This window comes from Fukomys damarensis, unplaced genomic scaffold (assembly GCF_012274545.1).
Source record: "Fukomys damarensis isolate Sample0158 unplaced genomic scaffold, DMR_v1.0_HiC HiC_scaffold_20, whole genome shotgun sequence".
NCBI classification, from domain to species: domain Eukaryota; kingdom Metazoa; phylum Chordata; class Mammalia; order Rodentia; family Bathyergidae; genus Fukomys; species Fukomys damarensis.
In genome coordinates, this window is record NW_022900932.1 from 22,108,771 (window position 1) to 22,133,025 (window position 24,255).

Sequence of the window (24,255 nt, forward strand, 5' to 3'; positions counted from 1 at the left end):
AACCAAATTCTGAGGTCAACCTCAAAAAGTTGATAATGGAGGAAGGCAGAATTAGCACATTTGTAGTCCAACTCAGATTTTCAGTTAAACTGGGTCTTTTTTAAAAGACCAATAGGGCTTAACTCATTATCTTCCCAAGGAAGTAGGATTACAGCCATGTACCACCAGGCCCAGCTTAGGCTTTTCAAGTCCCTGCTCCTTTCTTCCCATATTTACCTGCAAAGGCCTCCAGCCTCAGAATAGTTGAAATATTAACTTCCGAAACATTTGGTGATATGCCCAGCACTGACAGTTGTGTGCACTAGCCAGTTAAGACTGTTATAAATGGAGTGAAGAAACGTAGTACAAAAAGGTTGCATCTCATACAACCCTCAAAGTTGCATATATTCTACAAGATTTAAGTTTTGTAACTTAAAGTAACAGAAAAAGTCAAATGACAACTTTAATAGACTTTAAAACAGTGTACAAGTATAAAACACTGGTTTTGTATTTCAAAAGTTGGAGGAAGATATCCAGTCATTAAACAGTCTACAAAACATATGGCCAGTAGATTACATAAAAGACTATATACAATATAAAAAGAGCTGAAAACAGTCTTCACTGTAAAAATAATTTAAAACAAATTTTTCAATTTAAAATATCATCTATAGCACAAACACATCATGCAAATGGAAAACTAAAAATATGCTGCATCCTTTAGTGTAGCCAAATTCAAATTGAGACATCTTTTAGGTAGAGAAATGGCCATACAAAATTTTCTTCGCTGGCAGTAATGGTCTAGCTGAATATTTTATGCATAAAGAACAGCTATACTTCAAACCCTTTTTATTGAATAAATACTAAACCAACATAGGAATACTTTAATTTGGGAGTAATGTCAAAAAAAGCCTGGAAAATAAATGTTTACTGCAGTTTTATAAAGTATGAACTTTTTTGAAACACTAGAAGCTTCTGCAGTTGAGAAAGATGATCTCTAGTTTTAAGGCAGCCTAAGCTTTTAATAAAGGTACATTATAAGAACTAGTTTCATTAACTATTCTGCTATTACAGGTTATATCATGTTCATCTCCATAATACTAGACTAACAGTTTGGTATTCATTACACCAAATCCTCCCAACAGGAGACATGTACTTTCTGTCTGAGTAATAATTAACATCTTTTTACTTTGAAACTGTAATTGGGCCTGTTGCTCTCCACTAATGGAAGAACAACAGTCCAAAATATTACACTCTTCTCACTAATAGTACCATTATTACAGATTCAGAAAGAATTTGCATATTCACATCTTGGCAGTTTAATACTTGTGGGAAAAGATCGATGAAAGCTCTACCACAGTGATAGGTAGGTAAACAATGGCAAATATTTCAAAACTAAGGGGATACAGGCAGGCACTATTGTTTCTAAAGCAACTGAGACATCTCCAAAGCATTTATTTTTCAGTTTAGTTTTATGAGCTGATAACAGACATTAACTGCTGCATGTCTGCAGGAAGTACAAAAGCCATCTTCATTTGAACAATAAATACAATACTCCTTGAAACTCTTAGCACCAAGTCTTACTTTAAAAAAGTAAAGACAACTGAGTGCTTTCCCATATATTGTTGACTTCCTTCTACTCACATTGCATGTCATTGTTTGTGATTTTTAAAAAGTTAGCTGCCACAAGGTTTTTGGAAAATGCCAGTGTTTAAAAATAGGTAATTGTGTTAAAGAATAACAGAGATTTTGAGGACTTCAAACCATTCAAACAAAGAAAAGTGAAAATACCATTCTTTGGTCTAGATAAGCTGTTCCCTTTACATTAATTTAACATTCCAATGGCTTTTTAAAAACTTTAAAATGTTGAAACTCACTAAGCAAAAACAATCATATATACATATTATGGATGATACAATGAACCTTTAAAGAAAATTAAAATCTTGACCAACAGCTGATTAAAGATACTTAGTACCTTTCTTTTTTTAAAAAAAAAAGTTAGTGTTGAGTGTACAAGTACAGAAATAATGGAAGTTAAAAAACTATCCATGAAAAAAAGTATTTTACCAGTCTATAAATATTACACCTTTCTGGTATCCTTGCTCTATTGAGTTCACAAGTAAACATTCATTTTGACATGCTAAAGTTCCTAATGCTGGTGAAACAATTCCTGTACCTGGACATTCCATTATGATTTGTTCGATGGATAGTTCATATCTGTTACTTCCTGTTTCATGGATATAGCTTCATTAACTGCTTCTTGATCACCTCCATCAGCTCCAAATTCAGTTCCTCCAGCAATCTCTGGAGCATCAGGATCATCCTCCAAGCCATTGTAGAACTCTTCAATCTCACTTTCATCCTCCAGGGGCTCTTCCAAACTTGGACTCTGGCATGTGCCACTATCACTGTTACTGCCACAAGAACTAGAGGACAATACATCATCTTCAGAGTCTGAATACACCTCCGCGCCATGGAAAATGTAACGATTCGGTGGTAAAAAGAGATATTGATTACCTGAAATACAGTAATAAATAGTACTTTCAGTTTTGTCACTGTGATTGGGCCCTTTGGAATCAGCTACATGTTCCAGCTCTGCCTTTTTGTAAATATCACTACTGGAGACTACTACTAGTGGTCTTTTTTTTTTAAAGCTGAATTAGTCCCACATGCAAAGCTTATTTGACACTAGCTTTGTAAATACACTATAAAGGTGTCACTGTGAATGAAAATTAAAAAAATTTTTTTTTTTTAAGATAGTGTCTCGCTATGTAATGTTGGCTTTGAACTCACTATGTGACACAGGCTGGCCTTGAACCTGCAGTGATGATCCTCCTGCCTCTGCCTCCTAGTACTAGGATCACCACACCTGACATTTAACAACTCTTAAGTAGGAAAAAAATGTGGAGAACCAACCACATTCTGCAAAGGTTCCATCACACCTTTTTAGAGATTTGATGAAGTATTCACCTCAGCCTATAGTAGATATCTAATTCAGGTTCGTTAAATAGAATGTCTCTAAAGCACATATGCTTTCAAAGTCTTTCAATGAATATTTTAACTATTTAGTGTCTACTATAAACTTAAAAAAATATTTGTCAGTATCTTCACCCGTATTTTAAGTAGTCTGTGGATACTGGCATCATCCACCTACTGAATCAGAAATCAGCGCTTCATGTATGCTAGTAATAAATACATGCTCTACAAATGAGCTCTACCCCCAGCTTCAGAACTGTATCCTTGTGAATCCTATACTTAGCACTTTGAGATGCAGGTCTAGCAATTATCTTTAAACTTTCTTCCCCTACATCTTCCCAAATTTACATTTACTATGTAAGTTAACCTACAAGAACCATAGGTCAAGAACTCTTCTAGTCTGTAGCATACCAATTCAATCCCACCTTAGTAATATTTGTTGCACCCCTTTTTAGCTAAAAGGGAAAGATCCCTCAAAGTTCTGCCTTTGTGCATACCCCAGACGCAACCACAAAAGCTTGATTACCACACTGGCACATGTGGTATCACTACAGAAACTGCCAAGTTGCTCTGCGAAGTGGCTCTCTCAGGGTTCAACCTCATATGTGCCAATTCAAATCTGAATCCACAAAACATAATGCACTACAAATTACACAGAAATACACAGTATTTAGTTTTCTACAACACTGGTATTAAGCTGGGCTTGGTGGCACAGACCTGTAATCCCAGTACTCATAAGGCTGAGGCAGGAAAACTGCCTTGATTTTTGAGGCCTGCCGAGGCTACATAGAGAGTTCAAGGCAAGCCTGGACTATACGGCAAAACCTTGTGGGGGGGGGGTGTTGATTTGCATAAGGAAGTATTTACTGTATATTTCCTGCTAATAGTTCCCACCTTACATTTCTTTTTTGCCCCCAGTACTGGGGATCAAACTCAGGACCTTGCACTTGCCAGACAAGCATGGTGCCATTGAGCTACATCTCCAGCCCCCACCTTGCATTTCTTGGTACCGGGGATCAAACTCGGGACCTTGCGCTTGCGAGGTAGTTGGAACCACTGAGCTAAATCCCCGGCCCCCCACCTTGCATTTCTAACTGAGACATTTCCTCTGACCCACTCATCTTTAGAGAGACCTCAGCACATGGTTGTCCTGTATGTACTTTTGTTTCTAGTTTGGGTCTGTACTTCTAAAAATGTTGCTATCCTGCCCTGATTCCCCTAAAGTACAGAAATGAATAAACTATTTCTCAGCGCAAGTACTCAATACCACCTTTTCTGTGTTTTTGCCTCTACGTGGCAACCAACCATCAAGTTAAATTAAAAATTTACTTAATTTATGTTTCCATTTCCTCTTACCCTTTTTTAAATTCTCACAATTACGTAAGACACACTGGTTCCCTCTTTACAGTTTAGGAAAGAGATTAAATAACTTAGCCCAAGATGGAGTTGAGATTGTGCAGGTCCAATTCTAAAGTTGTTACCTTTGAAGACTCTTGTAATACCCAGTAATTTAACATAAAGAGATGGCTCCAGGCTTGCTCTGTTTTCTGGAGGAAAAATTGCCTGTCTCTCTCCAAAGAAGAGTGAATCAGATGAAATGTCTGTTAGAAATGTAAGGTGGGGAGTGGGGATGTAGCTCAGTGGTACCATGCCTGTCTGATGAATCTATTGAAAATATTGAAGGAAAATTCCCAGTACAGAAGTCTGACAGTACACAAGCAGACTTGGTATAGCCTAACTCAGCAGCAATTTGTCTTTTGTCTCATCACATTTACAGACATAAGCACTTTTTAAAATTTTGTTTTGTTTCCCCTGGGAAAAAAATCCCTTATTTTTAAGAAGTTAGGTTCTGAGCTGGGGATATGTTTGGTGCAGTAGTAGAGCACGTGTCTATCATACAGGTTGAATCCCCAGCACCACAGGATACAATGTTTTGGGTGTTTGTTCAAGTAAGTACTTCAGCAGTGTTCAAATAAACCAGTGTTTGTTCAAATAAGTGCTTCAGCAGTGTGTACTAATGAACATTTATCATCCACTTTTATAATTCACAAACATGAGTAGATTGGTCATTTTATCTCCAGAACTTAGTATAGTACACACTGCTGTAGAGAAAACAGCCCAAAACTTATTCAACCAAACTAAAATTTACTTACAAGTGACTGGAGCACTATCTAAAATGCGATACTATCCACCAAATAAAGTAAATGAGACTGTTCTAAAGATGTATCAAACTGTTAGACCTAAAGAGGATAGTTTTTTCCATTGATTAAATTGGGATTTCCTCCACAGCACTATTTTGACCTGAACGTCTATTTCTAAAAAGTTCCTTCAGCTGGGCATGGTGTGCACGCCTGTAATCCCAGCACTTGGGAGGATGAGGCAGGAGGATTGCTTTGAGTTCGAGACCAGCCTGGGCTACATAGTGAGTTCCAGGTCAGTCTCAACTATACAGTGAGACCCTGTCTCAAAAAACCAAAAATAAATAAATAAATAAATAATAAAAAGGTTATTACACTTCACCTATGTTAGTTAATGCTAATAAATATACACTTTACATGTGTTGAGACAGATATTTAGTGGAGAATTGGATGTTTTGTAGACAACATGACCTAAGGGTTAAAAAGCAGTCTTAGGATAGATAGGCCTGAAATATAATCTGGCTGTTCTTCCTAGTTATTACTTTCCATGGGGTACTTAATTTGTATGGCGATATTTTCCCACCTAGACCAAAGAATTGACAGTAGTTTCTACCTCATGAGATTAAAATAAGATGCATTTTTATTTCAAAGCCAGCATGGGGTATAGTGAGTTCAAGGCTATAGCAAGATCCTGTCTCTCTTAAAAAAAAACACAAAAAAACAATAACCAATAACATCAAATCAGATGTATATAAAACACCTGACCTAAAGCAAGCGCCTGAATCTTAGTCATTTCTACCAGCTGAAGTTCTCATCAGACAGTGGCAGAGCGTGTAATAATAACGCTAACTCAATTTAGTACTCATCTTCCCATCCCCCAGAGAAACAAAACATAGAATACCATTAAAAAGGAAGCACTCTTCTTTCCTCCCTGTATTACATAAGATATGAATGTATTTACCTTTCCCTGTATGTCAACTAAAATAACTACCCAAATGGGGATATAGCTCAGGAGTAGTTTGACGAATGTACACAAAGTCCTGGGTTCCCTTCCCAGCTCCATCCAAAAAAAAAGCCACCGTAATTAACTTGCCCAAACTACTAATTTCTTAAAACTATTTTGTTACAATGATTATACTCTCAAAAATGGCTTAACAGCATTTCTTACCATCAAGCCGCTTACTAATCTGCTCCTTTGCAAGTCTATTATTGGGCCAACACTTTCTCACTGTTTCAGCAACTGAAGTTCTTCCACTTTTCTCTGCAGTATTGGAACCAACATCCTTCAAATCTGGATTTTCCACATTAGTACTCTCAGCATTCCTAGTAAAAGCCTGTACTTCCTGTGTTTTTTCTTCTGCGTAGCCTCTGGATTCAGATACATCTAAATCATCCACACTGCTTTTAGTTGCTTGGTCTAAAAGTGTGACAATCACTGAAGAATCAGGTGAAGTTCTTTCTGGTGAGCTTGAGTCTTCTGAAATATGAAGAGGTGTTGGTGGCAACTCTGACAAATGAACCAACTCTTTCTGTGTTCGTGGAGGTTTCTCAGTAATTTCTGAAAGCTTTACAGGATTACAACAAAGTTTAGCATATTCACCACCTAACCTATGACACAACTCGTTAATTATGACATCACAGTCTCCAAGAAGCTCTACATCAAAATGCAGATGAGGCAGAGGTTCTCGATTAATTAATATCTGAGGCACTTCATGGGGTATGGAACCTGAAAATAAAGTTAAAAACAGTTAGAAAAAAGGAAAGGAAGCAAGCTAATAAAACCACAAACACACCATCACAAAAAACATGGACCTGACTTCCAATTACCAAAAAACACAAACCTCTATGGATATTAGCCAAGTCACTGCATCTCATCAAAGCTACCTACTAAGCAGATGAGCAGCTTAGCAACTCCAGTGGTACTGTCACCTGGCTACCTCTGAACCTCAATTTCCTTTTCTGTAGAGACCAGGGCCACTGATGTTACTTTTCCACAAGGGCGAGGTGAAGATGAAATGAGTTAATGTTAAAATGCATAAGAGAGTTCTTGGCAATGGTGTTAAATTACTATTCCACTGAAATAGCTCCCGATACAAAGGTGAACAGTCATACAAATGTGTATTATAAACTCACCTCACATTTTCATTAAATTATCTTTACTTCTCACCAGTAAACCAGTATACAGAATGCTTCTAAGGTAAAACAGACTAGTACAGTGCCATGTACTGTAATCCCAGCATTTGAGAGGCTGTGGCAGGAGGAATGCCTGAGCCTAGAAGCTCAAGACCAGCCTAGGCAACACAGACCCCTGCTTAGCATATGTAAGGCCCTGGATTCAATCTCTTGCACCACACACATACACACACACAAACAAAAAGAAAGCTCAAAGGTACCTATTTACTACATTTCTGTGTATGCAGTATTCGACTTTAATAGAATTTCAACTGTTTATTCTGGCTACCAGTGACTGCTGAGGTAGGATTTTAGCCTGGTTTTGTTTAGTGGTACTGGGATTAACCCAGGCCTTTACACTGAGCTACATCCTCTGCACATTTTTTACAATTCTGAGACAGGGTTTCACAAGTTACCTAAACTGGGATTTAACTTGGATCTTCCTCCCTTCAGCTTGCCAGAATGCTGGGATAACAGGCCTATGCTCCCAGGCCCAGCTATCAGGCCTGAATTCTCTGGTCAAGAGTCTAATATTGTTTCCCTTTGACAAATCATGATCAAGAAATTTCCCCAAGCAAAGCATTTTTATACACAAAAACATGTTTGTATAATCCAGATCTACACAACAGTCCTATGACATGGCCTGGTACTTAGGATTACAAGAAAAGAACTAGTCATTTTGAGTCCCCAAATTTCTATCTTACATGAGTACACTACACTACAAGCCAAATGCATATGTGCACACACACACATTTTTTATTTTTTGGCACTAGGAATCAAACTCAACCCTGTGCTTGCAAGGCAGGTGTGGCGCCACTGAGCCACATTCCTAGCTAACAAGCTGTATTTAATAGATATGAAATAAATTAAATTTGAAAGATATGATATTAAAAAACTAAAACTACATGAGCCAGGTGTGGTGATACATGCCTATAATCTCTGCTACTTGAGGCTGAAGGAGAATTACAAGTTTAGGCCAGCCTGGGGATTCAGTGAGAACTTGTCTCAAAATTTTTTAAGGGTCAGTGGTTCTGTCACCTGCCTTGCAAGTGCAAGGACCTGAGTTTGATCTCTGGTACCAAGATAAAATAAAAAAAATTTTAAAGGGCTGGGTTGTAGCTCATTGGACGAGAGAGCATGGATCCCTGGTTCAATCTACAGGACTGCAAAAAAAAATAGGGGGAAAAAAGGCTAGAGGTACAAGGAATAGTTTCCTAAGTTTATATAAATTAACCACTGCCACATAAAAAAGTTAACTGCTACCCTAATCTTCATTTTTCTTATAAACTAGAAATAAAATTTAACATTACTTTTTCTTAACACAGCTACAGCTATCTACCCACTATACCCAAGAGTCATTTTCACCAATCTTGTGAATACTACCTAAAAGATAAAGCTTAGTTCTTCACTACTTTGCTAAACCGTGAAAGAATAAAGATAATTGGAAACTGTTCTGCAGATCCACAACCTATAGCATTACATGCAGAAATGTTCCCCCCAAACCTTCGACTTACTTGGAATTAGTGCTACTGGTCTCACTTTCAGGGAAGACCCAATAACAATGAGGAGATCAACTTCATCTTTGTCATACTTCATGGCTCTGTGAAACTGTTCTGGTAAATTTTCACCAAAAAAGACAATCTCTGGCTTCATGATAGCAAGTGGTTCATCAGGTGGACACCTAGGACATCGAGGGACTACCTGTACATTCCAGATTTTGGTTAAGATCAGGAAGTAAAGGGAAGACCCAAGTTAGAAGTAATAAACGTGCCCAGACTTCCTAAGAATACATTTCAGAATTAAAACAGACAAAAGCTATAGATAAACATGGAAAACAATACAACTTAAATGTCAACTGTAGTTTATTAATAATATAATGCAGTGGTGGTGAACCACTGTCATGTGTTCCACAGTGGGCTCTTTGTATCAGTGAAAGCTCGTAAAAGGTTCTCCATCACTGATGTAATGAAACACAATGAAATATTGTGCTGTTATAATAATTGTGCAAAAGTACATTTGACATTAAAGAGTTCACATATGTATTTAGGGGGCAAATGAACATACACACAATGGGGACTTGATCCTTAAAAACAGTAACTTGTACACAATTCCCTATTAATGTACTATCTTCCTCTCTAATTATAATAGGTTAACTATGCAGCTAAGCATATAGGACATTATTTCTATATGAGTTTAATTTTCTGCTTTATTTTCCTGAATTTTTTGACAATGAAATATTTTTACCATCATTTTAAAAATCTTTTGAAGGATTATAAATTTGAGATTCCATATGAGAGATACTGAAAGAGAAAGGAAGGAAAAAACTAGTAACATCTCATTTATGATACAGCTTTTTTTATTTTAGGCTTGGATACTAAGGAGCCAATTTCATGATTTCAAGAGACATTAAGGAGGAGTATTTTTCTACTTAACATATCCAAGCATCTCGTGGTTCACCAGAATTCTCAATACTAACAACTTCTTCCTGGATCTTTCTGTATTTCTGGGGGGTGGGGTGGAAGCAAAAGAAGAAACAGATCAGAGCTGTTCCCAATTTTCTAAAATATGGGTGATACATTACCTGATTAAAAATATCTCCTCGTACAGCTTCACAGTCAACTTTATATTTACAAATCAGGCAAGATGCTGTTGCAAAGGAACCTAAAAATAGCCAACATATGCATACTTTATTAAAAGAAGTTATTTGTTCCCCGAACCTAACATAAGGGTTATAACATTTGATACTGGAAAGCTAGAAAACATTTAGATTTTAGAAGACTCCACAGGAAAATTTAGAAGATAAAGAATTTAAGTACATATATAGAGAATCCAATCCTCAACTGTGAGACACAGTATAATGGTGTTAAAAAGCCACTCTGTTCAATAACTCCTCCAGGGCTAAAAATGTACAATTGGAGGGCTCCAGCTGTTACCTTAGCTAACAGTTGTGTTTAAAAACAATTTAGTTATGTAAAATATGCATACTTTAGGCTGAAAATCTAAATTACTGAATCTTTTCGTTTTTTGAGAGCATCTTGCTCTGTTGTATGGACTGGCCTCAAAATTGCAGAGAGCCTCCTGCCTCAGCCTCCTGAGGACTGAGATTACAGGCATGCGCCACCACACCTGGCTAAGTTACTGAATCCTCTTCCATCTGAGCTATCCAGTTCTTTGGTTTCATAATAAAGATACCATGTATAACTATGTAAAAGAATATTCATGGAAGGCAATAGCAACATCTTTTGAAATCAAAAGTATATTAATGTTTGATAGTGTCCAATTAAGCATCAAGGCCAATACTTCCAGTTTCACTACTTTTATATTCTACTTTTCTTTAGGTTAATTAATGTAACAAGATAACATGATTAATAATGCTTATGTCCTCATTACTGTAGCGTAGCTTTGTTGTTTGTTTTGTTTTGAGACAGGATCTTGCTATGTATTCCAAATTGGCCTCAAACTCATTCATCCAGACTGATCCTGAACTCTCTGCAACCCTCTTGCATCAGCCTGCCCCTCCACCTGGCTGGCACCCTGCTTTCTAATCCTGCTTTTTCCTAAAACTAGATTACAGAAAGCCATTTTGAAGTTTACTAACCATGACATTGAATTATCCTTTGTATTCCTGCAACTTGTTCCAAGGTATCTATATTCTGGGTATAGTTGCGAAGTAGTTTTCCTTCTTTATCCGATAAGGCTATGAACTGATGACAGAGAGATGGTTGGAACTGTCCAGGATATATTTCCTACATAATGCAAAAGCCAGGAAAAAAACTGGTTAATGAAGTTAAACAGACATCCATCTCGCTTAGGCTTAACAAAAAGCTACCAATGATAACCCCCATATATAATTCTAGAAACAAAATATATGCGCATTTTCAATCATCTAGACGGATGCAACACACACCTAGAAAAAGGAATGTTGCTGTAATATGTTAATATGTAAAACTCAGCAATTAGTGAACTTGGTCCCGGTAAAGCTGACCCATAAACATCTCTAATAAATGTTAACAGATATTTTAATATAAGTCAGAAGTAATAACATACCTCAGAGAATCTAATTTTTGTTGGCTGCAAATTCAGTTTTCTTTAAGGAAAAAGGGGGAAAACTTACACTGAAATTACAGATATCAAAGATAAGGGTGACTAAAAAAGGCTCTGTCAACACAAGATTTTTTAAAAAATTTATCATTCATTATAAATATCAACCTGTTGGAAGTTTAAAGCTAAAGTTTTAATTCCTTACCAAAATTGTTTTCCTTCCACTGCACAGGCACATACTCGTATAGTATAGAGTTGCTCATGAATGCTGAGTTGCTGGATTTTGTGTGTGTGTTTTTCCCCCCAAATAATGCTTCAATGCTGTTTCTTCTTTAAAAACAAAGAATTCAGATATACACATGGCAAAAAGATCAGAGAAAAAGTATCAATTTTGATCCTCCCAACTTTTGACAGTGTTTTTATTCAATTTCATTTAGTGACTATGGCAAAGGAGGTTCCTTTTCTACTTTTTTCATCAAAGTAGTAGTCCTGTCATCTACTTAACTTCCTTACCATTCATTACAGGCTCTAACCCATCATAATGCTAACAAAAAATTTAACACAACCGTAGGTCCATGAATAGGGAACCGGTTGTACAAATGCGGTACATCCATAATGGTGGAATATGCAGCCATTAGAAAGGATGAAGAGAAATCTACATACACTAACCTGGAAAATGGTCCATAACATAAGTGATAAAAAGCAAGTTAGTCACCAGTGTGCATAATTTGTTTTGTTTTCACTACTAAGCAAAAATAGAAATCATATGCACATATAGATATGTCCATATAAACAAGCCAGGACAAATGCCAACAAGGTGTAAATAGTGTTAGGGAAATTTTCACTTCTGACATTACACAAAGAGTTTAACAGCGAGATTAAAAGTGACTTTACTTTTTACCCATGTACTATTTTAAATTTTAAAAATACTCTGCCACCCAAACAGAAGGATACCTTCTAGGTAAAAGTAAGCAAATCACAAGGTAGTAACTATCATATATATGTCTGTATACTGTTAGAAATCTACAATTCAAAAATTCTGCCTTATATTCAAGTGTTTATTAAAAACAAACTCCTAAGTAACTTCCTCCCCAAACACCACACAAACATGAGTAACTCTGCAATTTAAGAAACTGACAGTAGGTATAGAAGAAACAAGCAAAACAGCTTTTTAAAGTCAATGTTTATAGAAAACTGAATGAAAGCTGCATTATGTTTTGGAATACTGAGTTGTTCTATACCTACCTGTCTCCTACTTAGGGTTCTTTGTGCTGGTTTATTTACATTCAGGAAACTAAGCATTACAGTTCCTTGTTAAACTTCCTTACAAAAATATCTCTTAGTAGTGTGTATTTTAACCAACATTAGAAATAGGCAGGGGGGCCGGGGATTTAGCTCAGTGGTTCCGCCACCAGCCTCGCAAGCAAAAGGACCCCGAGTTCAATTCCCGGTACGGTACCCAAAAACAAAAACAAAAAAGAAATAGGCAGGGTAGGCAACACATTTAACGTGATCTCTGTAGTAGTAGGCATGCAGAGCACAAAACAAGGAATAACTAACCCCAAGGTTTGGTCAGGGAGCAAGAGTATTAAGACTGGGTAGGGGTGGTGGTGCACACCAGTAATCCTAGCATGCGGGAGGCTGAGGCAAGAGGATCACTGCATGTTCAATGATACCCTTAAATACACAGCAAGACACTATCTCAAAAAAACCCTAAATAAAGACTGTTAAAGCCTATCTGCTATGAATTATATCTATGACTCTCCTCCTTTATAGAAATGTAAGAAACACAAAGATGTGTTAAAGGTTAGAAATAGCCCTACACTCCAATTTCCCTTCATGTTCAACTTGTTACAATTCAAGGTTATGAACTGCTGTTAGTGATAATTAATGAAAGGACTGTTACTGGCCTACATTTTAGATCTGAGCCTGACTTTGTCTATTTTCTTTCATATACAAAGTAGACTTGTTTTTGAGCTATTAAAACATAATACATTTAAAGTAATGAATATAATCAGAAACTATGAAAAAATTATTCAAAAGTACTTATTTTTTAAAAAATATAATCCTACAACAAGCTCTTTTGTTGTTTTTTGTGGTACTGGGAGACTGACTGAACAGCACTAAGTTAAACCCTGCCTTCCCCCTTTTCTTTTGTACCAGGGATTGGACTCAGGACCTTGCGCTTTTGGGGCAGGTAGTAGCACCAATCCCTGGCCCACCTCAGCCCTTTTTTATTTTGAGATAGGGTCTGGCGAAGTTCCTGCATTGCCCAGGGTGGTCTCAAGCTTGTGATACTTCTGCCTCTGCTGCCTGTAAATGCTTAAATTATAAGCTTGTGCCACCACGCTTGGCTAAATCAGGTTTTTTGGGGGGGTTATCAAATTGAGGACCTTGCCATGCCAAGCAGGCTCAGTGCCACTGAGCTAAATCCCCGGCCCTAAATCAGGCTCTTAATCTAAGAATATGAATTATTTCATATTCCATGTTGTAATTTATGACATCCTAGCCCTGTTCTAATCAAGACAGGCCACCCCAGATCTCACCACCTTAAAGGCCTTTCAAGGATCCAGTCACCAAAGGCTTAAAACATTATTTTAAAAGGCTGCTTCCAAGAAAGGAGCTAAAGGTGTAAGGAAGGTGGGATGGGTAGGGGAAGGGTAATAAGGGAAAAGAAAAAAATGTGAGATAATGAAAAGATGAAAATAAAGTGTTTGTAGATGGGGAGGGGAGAAGGGGTAAAGGGAGGGCAGGGGTAAGGGGAAAAAATGAGAATCAAGACTTGTCATGTAGACGTAGGTACAAGATCCCAACAATGAATGTAACTGTACTGTATCCCTAAAATGTACCAATAAACTCAAAGCTGAAAAGAAAAAGGCTGCTTCCATCTAACTGTGTCTTCCCTTTTTTCCCCTTAAGACAAGGTCTCTTTCACTGTATAGTCCAGGTTGCCTTTTAACTTGCAATCCTCCTGCCTAAGTCTCCTGAACACTGGGACCATAGGTGCGCACCACCACATCCGGCTCAGCTATACCTTGAAATATACAAATAATCCCAAGAACTGGTGAAGAGCAATCAGTAAGGTCAAAGGTACAGCTCAAAATTATCTACTCTAGTGAGTTTTCAAACCAAAACAATGGTTTCCCACCAGTGGTGCTTTCTTCCTCAAAATTTTAGCAATCTGAATAGAAGACCCTAAAAGCAGGAGTGGAACTGCAGCCCTAAATCTAAAGGATTGATCAAAGTCTGAATTCATACAGCAAAAAGAGGCAATGCAGAGTTTGTAAGAAACCAGAATCCAACTCCTCCATGCTATAAAAAGTGAAATCTTCATAAGACAAATCCTCATAATCTTGCTTTATTTATCCATACAACCACACTTAAATATATTACATGATACCTTTATTAATCACACTACTAAAATGAGTTAACCACTTGACATAGAAATGCACTTACATTTAAGTCCAGTTCCCTTAGGAATCTATGGGCCAGCACACTTTTTCCATACAGGGCCACCAGTTAATAAATATTTCAGGCTTTACATGCCATATGGTTTGTCCATATGATGTTTGTCACAACTTTTCAGTTGTGCCATTGTAGTGCAAAAAGCAGCCATTGATTGAGGGGCTGGGATTTAGCTCAGTGGTGTTGCCGCCTGCCTCTCAAGCACAAGGTCTGGAGTTTGATCCCTAAAAAAAAAAAAAAAAAAAAAAAGCAGCCATAGACAATATATAAGTAAATGAGAGTGGCTGTGTTCTAATAAACTTTGTATTTATGGATGATAACAATAGAATTGCATATACTGTTTATGCACCACTGAAATACTATTTATTTTTCCCTAGCCATTTAAAAATTATAGTAATTTCCTGGGGAGATGGTCAAAGGACACAAAATCTCAGAAAAGGAGAATAAGTTCAAATTTACCATACAACATGGAGACTATAGTTACTAACAATGTAATGTAATCTTGGAAACTGCTGAGTAATTTATATGTTCTCATCACAAAAAAAAAAAAATGAGGTAATGGGATATACTATTTATTTGATTTAGCCATTCCATAATGAATATATATATCAGAGCAAATAAATTGGGTGTGGCAGTGCACATCTGTAATGTCAGCACTCTAGGAGGCTGAGACAGGAGGAAGGGGGTTCAAGTCTGGTCTGGGCTACATAGTGACTTAAGAGTCTGGCTTGGAATGCAGCAAGACTGTCTAAAAAAACAAAACAAAGACCACATAATGTTGTATACCATAAATATATACAATTTCTTTTGCCCATTTATATAAATAAATATTAATTCTTACCTCATAGACTGTGGGCCACATTTAAATTGATTATGCTTACAATTTAAAACATCATGAAAAAGCTTTTTTTTAATAGGATGCCAACCAATTAGAGCAGCTATTACCCACTTAATGAACTTTTCAAGAATATAAATATTCCACAGGATGTGGTACCACATGACATGGAAGACCATGTGTTAGAATACACCAAGCCCTAGGTTCAATTCCTAGCACATAAAAACAAAAAAGGCAGTACAATAGTAAGATACTAATTTCTTTTACCTCTCACATTGAGTTTCAAATTTGCTATAAAAAAAAAAAATCACCTAGATTTTAAATCTCCTAGTTATCAACTATCCATGACAAATGTAATCATGATGTAATCATCATTTACTAATTTTTTAGAAGAGGTCTGTTAAATGCCACTATAAAACTATTCCTCTAAGAATATTCAGTGGGGCTGGGCATGGTGGTGCACACCTATAATCCTAACACTGAGGCTGAGAGGGGTGCAGTGAGTTCAAGGCCACCCTCCAGAAAAAGAAGTATTAAGCAGGGGTAAAACCAAGGCAAAGACTAGTGTTTAATTCTATTGATAATCATTTTTAAACTTAAAAACATACGCTGTGCTAGCAGTGTAACTAAGTGGTAGAGCATTTTACCTAACAAGGCCTTGAGTTCAATCCCTAGCAAAGCAAAAAATAATGTTAGCAATGTATTGTGGAGTTTTTGTGGGTTGGGGGGATGGGGAAGCAAGGTACACCAAATCTACCTTCTCATATACTTCTGATGGGAGTATATTTTAATTCAACCTTTCCTGAGACTATCAAAGAGCTATAAGAAAACATTACACTGTGCTCTCATCCACCTTATTACAAGATCTCACACAGTGCAAATGCTCTTTCCCAAAGTCAAAATGATCATGAAAGGTAAACATTTTAAATGGATGCAGGACATCAAAGCAGCCATGACAGCACAACTTTACCTAAAAGGACTTCCAGGAACTGCTTCAGAAAGTAGCAAAGATGGGATGGTGTGATTAGAAAGGTGGAGTACTAAGGTGTCTTTTAAGGCAATATATGTTTTTTTAAACATTCACCATATTTTTATCACACTTCTTTTTATATATATGTAATATATATATATATACATGAGTACTAACATAATTACAATCAGATGAAATGGACCGAGAGCTTATGATATTTTGTTTGCATTCTTTTACTTTTTAGGTAGCTACTACTATCTTTAACTTTTTTTTTTTTTAGGTAGAGCTTATTTTAAAACTATCTTGGAGCTGGGAATGGTGGCACACGCCTATAATCCCAGCACTCAGGAGGCGAGACAGGAGGATCGCTGTCAGTTCAAGACCAGCCTGGATTACACAGTGAGTTCCAGGTCAGTCTCAACTACATAGTGAGGCCCTGTCACACACACACACACAAAAAACTATCTTGAATTTGGGGTTACGCCAGTGACAGAGCACTTCTCTAACACACAAGAGGCCCTGGGTTCACTCCTCAGTATCTCCAAGAAAAAAAAAACCAACTCTTTATACCTTTTAACTTCATAAAGATAACTATATCTTTATAACTATATAACATCCATAATCTGGTGTGTTTGAAAAATATATAAAGTTGTAATTATTGAATATACTTTTACTTGGACTTAAATTCATAAAAATTCTTCGTATTTTTCCCTCTAGCTTTACTTGGACTTTAATCACTTTAGGAAAAGAACATTCACTGAATGCTTAAAATATACATCCTCACTCAGTTTCACATTCATTTGACTTTTTTTCGAAAAACAGACTCATCACATAGTTTAGACCAGCCATGATCTCACTTATGTAGCCTAGGCTGGCATTGAACTTGCAGTGTTCCTCCTCCCTCAGCTGCCTAAGCACTGGGATTACAGGGATCTCGGGTGTGTGCCATCACATCCAGCTTCACTGACTTTAAATACAACCATTTTTATGGCATTAGTGAATTACAGGTTAATGAGAATTATGACTACAACATATTATCAATTTCTTATTATGCAGAAAGGCAAGAACATGATTCCAAACATAACCCTCTATCTTTAAAACTGGCCTTAAATGTTTCTGTATAAACATTGCAAAGTGGCACTGCATCTAGGCCCACATAATACACTGATACTCAGGAAGAAGCAATTTTGCAAGGGACATTTTAGCTCCGTCTGCAAATCCCCCACCCCATACCGGGAATCGAACTAAGGATCTTGTACTTGCCAGGCAGACATGGTGCCACTGAGCTAAGTTCCTGGCTGCAAACCTTTTTATGTCAGGACTGTAATGGCATGCAGCAAACAGAGGCAGGGATACTGCTAAACATACTACAGTACACAAGAAAACTCCCTGCAAGCCAGGAGTGGTGGCACACGCCTGTAATCCCAGCACTCAGGGAGGCTGAGGCAGGAGGATCGCTGTGAGTTCAAGACCAGCCTGGGCTACATAGTGAGTTCCAGGTCAGTCTCAACTACATAGTGAGACCCTGTCTCAAAAAACCAAAACAAACAAACAAAAAAGAAAACTCCCTGCAGTAAAGAATTATGCAACCAAAGTGTCAAACTCTTCTGAGTTTTAGAAACCGCAGTTAGTAACGCCATGTACTTAGCATGCCTATGAGGTACTGGGTTCAGTCCCCGGGACAAAAAAAAGAAACTGTTCTTGTGGACCAGTAGCCTCTTTTAACACTTCCCCATTATATTACCAATCTAAGTAAAGTCTGGATTTCTTCTCAGTAATTATATTTTATCAAGGGCTGAGTATTTGACGTAGAAATCTTCCCTTTAATATCTAATACTTCACCAATACTTCTTTTCCTGGTTTCATATTAAACTGATTTTAATACCTTTACAATGTGCTGTTTCTACTGTAACTGATACATTTTTCTCTTATGCACTGTCTAGTTTTCTATTATATTAAAAAAAGTTCATGGTGGTACACACCTGTAATACCAGCACTCTGGGAGGCTAAGGCAGGAGGATTTAAAGTTCAAACTCAGTCTGGGCAACTTAGCAATACAGTGAGATCTTGTCTCAAAAAGTTGTTAGGATATGTCTTTATTAGGACAACTATGAATTACTTATGCAGATCTCCCCGCCCCCTCTATTTCTTTTGTGATACTGGGGGTTGAACTCATGCACGGTAGGCAAGGCCCTCTACCTCTGAGCTGTCCCCTTCCATTTTATTTGAAACAAGGTCTCACTGAGATGCCCAGACTTGGCTTGAATTTGAGATCCTCCTGCCTTGACTTCCCAAGTAGCCAGAATTACTACTACCATGTGTCCAGCACTTCTATAAATTTTTTGCAAGGCAGGCCACCAAACCACTGAGCTAAATCCCCGGCCCTATAAATTTTTGTGTATCAACATTAGTTTAAACTAAGAACATTGTGGACAGCTAAATTTATGATCCTCTCACTTGCTATTACTGTTTTCAGTGATATTTTCCTTTTTTTTTTGGGAAAGTGTCTTGCTATGCTGCTCAGGCTGGCCTCAAACTCCAAGGCTCAAGCAATACTCCTCAGGAAGTAGTACAGCTGGGATTACAGGTGTGCACTATCACCCTAACTTTGGTTACCACATAATTTTAATTTTACATTACCACTTTGAAAATATTAACATTTATTATATAAGAATAAACTTTAATTTTAAATATTTAACTATATTTTATAATCTAACTAGGCAATTTAGTGTACCTACATAAGTAGATGTTCTGTTCATAGGATAATAAAAAAAGAAAAGTTAGTTTTGGCAACATCCCCCCAAACAAAATTACTGAAAAAGCTAAAAACTGAAAGTCAGCCCAGCTATTTCCTGTCTAGATTTATTTTTTTTCCCTAAAGAGTTAAAAACATATTACAGTCATACATACATATACATGTTTATAGGAGGACAATTCCTAACAGCTCAATCCCAGAAGTGGCCCCTATATCCATCAATAGATGAATGGGTAACAAAAATGTGTTTATACACAATGGAATACTATTCTGCCAAAAGAGTACATTTGGGTCATCTGTACAAAAATGGATGCACCTTGATTTAAATTTTTTTAATTGTTTTTTTTAGATGCAGTCTTGCTCTGTAGTCCAGGCTGGCCTTGAACTCATTATGTACCCAGGCTAGCCTGGAACTTGCAGCGATACTCCTGCCTCAGCCTCCCAAGGGCTGGGATCACAAGTGTATGCCACTATCTATACCTGGCAAAAAAATGGATGCACCTTGGGCTGGGGATTTTATTCAGTGGTGCTGCCGCCTGCCTCACAAGCACAAGGTCCCGAGCTCAATCGCAGGTATCAAAAAAAAAAAAAAAAAAAAAAAAAAAAAAACTTGAGATCATAATGTTAAGTAAAATAAATCAGGCACACAAGCTTATATATCACATGGTTTCTCTTACGTATGAATCCCAAAGGAAAAATACTTTAACAAACAAAATAGATGGTAGGAAATAAGGTGATAGAACTCAATGGGAAGGGGACCAAGAGATGGAGGGAGAGAGGAAGTAGGAGAAAGGAAGAATTAAAAGATGTTATGTATATGTACCAACTCTCCACAATATATATAGTTATTATATACTGTAAAATGTACTAATGAAATTTAATAAAAATTTTTAAAATAACTTAATAAATTCAATAAAAATTTTAAAAAACAAATTCACAGCAAAACTCTAGTGAGTCAAGCTTTTATAATCAGATATAATGTCTTTGTAATTTCCAATTACCTGCTAGCCTCTACAAGCACCACAGTCTATTAATTAGAGCTACTGGAATGCCCATGTTCCAGTTCTAAATCAAGAAACCTGGAAGTGATTATTCTGCTGAGCTTCAAAATCATGCAAGAGAACCACTAGTAACACGGAATTAAAACAGTACAACTTCACTGTCATAGATCTATAATTAACAATAAAAAATATTTACTCTGCATTAGTCAGGTATGAACCAGGTGTCTACTCTACAGACTACTACATATAAACCCTATTACTGCTGACACACAAAGCTTAAAAATGTCAAACTTTAGTAAATGTTTTCAACTTTAATTCTTGGCTAATTAAATTCATATGTAAGACTTTTTATAACCAGGTGCGGAGGTACACGCCTGTGATCCCAGCACATTGGAAGGCTGAGGCAAGAGAACTGAAGTTCAAATCCCTCAGAGGCAACTTAGTAAGATTCTACCTTAAAAAATAAAAGGGCAGATGTAGTTCCGTGGTAGGGCACCCCTGGGTTCAATCCCCAGTATCATACATTAAAAAATAGGAATTTTTAATAGTTTTCTTATGTTCCTCTAACACCCTTTAATGTGCTATGCTTGGATAAAACAAAGTTTCTATTTCTTAGCTGGGCATGGTAGCACATGCTTGTGATCTCAATTCTCTGAGGCAAATTCAAGCCTAGCCTGGGCAATGTAGCTAAAAAAAAAAAAAAAAAAAAAAAAAAAAAAAAAAAAAAGAGTTGGGGTGTAGCTCAATGCAAAGGTCCCATACTGAAGAAAGAAGAAAAAAATTATATTTCTCTAGAACGTACCAATTCAAATTAGTATCATTTACTCTGAATTAAGAGTTTGTCCTATACTTATACAATGGTATCTCAGTTCACATAAATGCTTGCAATTCATCTGTAACAAACAAAAATCATGGAAAGAATTACATTCATGAACCAAAAATACCATTATATAAATATATCACATGATTTGAAAGTAAATGAAACACCCTTTAAAGTTCAGGTGTACTGGTTTTTGCATTCACTAAAAAAGTTTCCAGTACAAAAGACATTTTCAAATGTAATAATCTTTCCATAGGGCTAAAATAGTTTTCTAATGATTAAAGTCTCTTAAGCATGGTACAGTGTATATTATGCCTTATACTCTATAGCAGAGGTACACAATAGATACATGAGACATATGTAATTTAAAATTTTCTAGTAATCCCACTAAAGATTTCAAAATATCTTTTAACCCAATATTGAAGTTATTTCCTTGTACTGTCAACTGGCGGGGGGGCAGTGTTGAAACAAGATGTTACTATGTATTTCGGGCTGGTCTTGAACTGGCTATTTAGCCTAGGCTGGCCTCAAATTTGTGATCCTCCTGCCTCAGCCTCCAGGGTGCTGGGATTACAGGTGTGCGCCACCACACCCAACCTATTTGCTAGTATTTAATAATAAAATATTTTATTTTTTCTGTAGCAGGGTCTCTAAAATCCATCATCTTCCACATTTATAGCACATCTCTACACCCTTCAAGGACTCAACAGCCACATGTGGCTAGCTAGCTGCTTTTTTTGTGGCAGGGGACAAGGTCTCACTGTGTAGTTCAGGATAGCCTTGAACTCACTATGTAGCCTAGGCCTTGAATTTTCAGTGATCTTCCTGCCTTAGCCTCCCCAATGCTAGGATTACAGGCAGGCAGGTACCACCATGCCTGGCTCGGCTAGTGGCTTCTAAACTGCACAGTGAGAATCTAAAGCAGTGGTGCAGAACCTATGCTGCAGTGGGCTATTTGTATCATCAAAAGTTCTAAAAGGTTCACCACTGTTGCTCTAGAGACTAGCGCAAAATAAGGCTCCTTTGCAAACTATTGACAAAAGTATCTCAGAATCTTCACCCCTAATTACCAGTGATTTTTCAGGTACAACCTCATGTTAAAATCTGACTATTACAAAGCATACGAGAGTAAATGTTGTAACTTTGACTCAGAAAAAAAAAAACTTACAAGTCAAAATACAAGTGAGCCATGGTGGTGCATGCCTGTAATCACAATACTCTAGGAGGCTGCTGATGCAGGAGGAACTCAAATTTGAATCTCATCTGGTCAACTTAGCAACACAGCAAGACCCCATCCAGGCATGATAGTGCATGCCTGTAATCCCAGCACTCAGGAGGCTGAGGCAGGAGGATTGCTGTGAGTTCGAGACCAGCCTGGGCTACATAGTGAGTTCCAGGTCAGTCTCAACTACATAGTGATACCCTGGCTCAAAAATAAAAAAAAAGAAAGAAAGAAAGAAAAAAATTGCAAGACCCTGTCTCTCAAAAAAGCCAGGCATGGTGTGCACACTTGTGATCTCAGCTCTCAGGAGGGTGAGACAGGAGCACTGCTGTGAGTTGAGGATAGCCAGGGCTACGTCGTGAATTCAAGGCCAGCCTGAACTAAGCAGTGAAATCCTGTCTCAAAAATACAAAATAAAGACAAAATTTTAAAAATTCAGAAAAGGGCTGGAAATATAACTCTATACAAAGGCCCTGGGTTCAATTCCTATTACTACAAAAGCAAAAGAAAAAAAGAAAAGGCCAGTTATGTTGCTTTTTTATAATCTATGAACCTTTAGGGGAAAAAAGCACCAGCATAATAAAGACCCTAAGTGAAGTACACCTTTTTAAAATGATACTGTCTTTTCCCTGAAAATAAGCTGACTGTAATTGAGTGATCTTACAGCACCACAGTAGCAGCAGCATTTGTAAGACAGAAAATGGTCAATTTTAGAAACCCACACACTGGGCCGGGGATTTAGCTGAGTGATTCCGCCACCTGCCTCACAAGTGCAAGGACCCGAGTTCCATCCCCAGTACCAAAAAAAACAGAAGCCCACACATGAACAAAATAATTTTTTCATGAGAAGGCCAAACATACTAGGAAGTTCATAGTACCTTTGCAAACTTGAAGAATGGTCTTGGATCTTTTCTAAAATATTCAATATCAAACATTGCTTGAGGATCTGGAAGATCTGGGAAGTCAACAGCAAGGCGAGCATAAATACCATCTCTTGACCTGAAGTCTGGTATTCCACATGAAACAGATACCTGAAACACACATACATAATTTGGACAATTAAATCACCTACCTTTATAATTAACACCCTTACCATTTTGGGGAAGAACTGAAAAAGTTTTGAACTTCTTCTAAGGAACAGAAATACCATACCAGTCTAACTTCAAGTGGAAATAAAGACTGAAATAAATTAGTATAAATTCAGCACATACTCCATTTTTAATGATGATAAGAAATTTTAAGTTGGGCCTTTCTTTCGTTTATTTATTTTGGAGACAGGGCCTCACTCTGTAGCTCAGGTTGGCCTTAAACTCACTATTGTGCCTACGATGGCCTAGAAATCATGGCGATCCTCCTGCCTCAACCTCCCAAGTGCTAAGATTATGGGTGTGTGCCACATGCTAAATTGGGCTAATTTTAAAACCTTTAAGCATTTAACAAAGCAATTGTAATTTGAGTAAAAATAGAACCAACCAACCAAACCCACTTATGTAACTAGAAAACAGGGGAAGAATATTTATTACTGTCATTTCTAACGAAATCACTCTCATATGATATGATCAGCATTTAGTTATCTGAAGAATACTAAGTAACTGCACTGCCAGCCAGGTACAGTGACACTTGCTTGTAGTTATGTGCTACTTGTGAAGGTGAGGCAGGAAGATCTCAAATTAGGAGGCCAGCATGGGCTACACAGAGTTCCAGGCCAGCCACCCTCAAAAAAAAAAAAGAAGAAAAAAGAAACAATGTAGCAGCTACTGCTGCTCAGCTTTTAGCACCTTCTAAACACTCATTAAGAATATAGTCTTAGCGGGTGGGGGATTTAGTTTAGAGGTACTGAGTAGTCTACCTGGTACAAGGTCCTGAGTTCAATCCCTGGTATAC

General features: G+C 37.2%; 2 protein-coding genes across 5 annotated transcripts in view; one reads left to right on the forward strand and one right to left on the reverse strand.

The window, feature by feature from the left end:
• The window catches only part of Herc4 (HECT and RLD domain containing E3 ubiquitin protein ligase 4), a 109,950-nt gene extending 107,511 nt beyond the window's left edge, over positions 1–2,439 (forward strand). The window contains exon 27 of one of the 2 annotated variants that reach the window (XM_010605555.3): positions 2,345–2,439. The gene's annotated coding sequence lies outside the window, so the exon portion shown is untranslated. The other variant, XM_010605552.2, reaches the window with a different exon arrangement.
• Positions 106–24,255, reverse strand: part of Sirt1 (sirtuin 1) — a 27,557-nt gene continuing 3,407 nt past the window's right edge. The window contains exons 1-7 of one of the 3 annotated variants that reach the window (XM_010605594.3): positions 23,250–23,338; positions 11,509–11,633; positions 10,861–11,008; positions 9,844–9,923; positions 8,777–8,963; positions 6,259–6,816; positions 106–2,493 (exon numbers count right to left, since the gene is read on the reverse strand). In XM_010605594.3, coding sequence (XP_010603896.1) covers positions 2,165–2,493; positions 6,259–6,816; positions 8,777–8,963; positions 9,844–9,923; positions 10,861–11,008; positions 11,509–11,541 — 1,335 coding nt within the window. In that variant the 5' untranslated portion in view covers positions 11,542–11,633; positions 23,250–23,338 and the 3' untranslated portion in view covers positions 106–2,164. Of the gene's footprint in view, positions 2,494–6,258; positions 6,817–8,776; positions 8,964–9,843; positions 9,924–10,860; positions 11,009–11,508; positions 11,634–23,249; positions 23,403–24,255 lie in introns of those variants that run through there. The other 2 variants (XM_010605603.3, XM_010605613.2) reach the window with 2 other exon arrangements.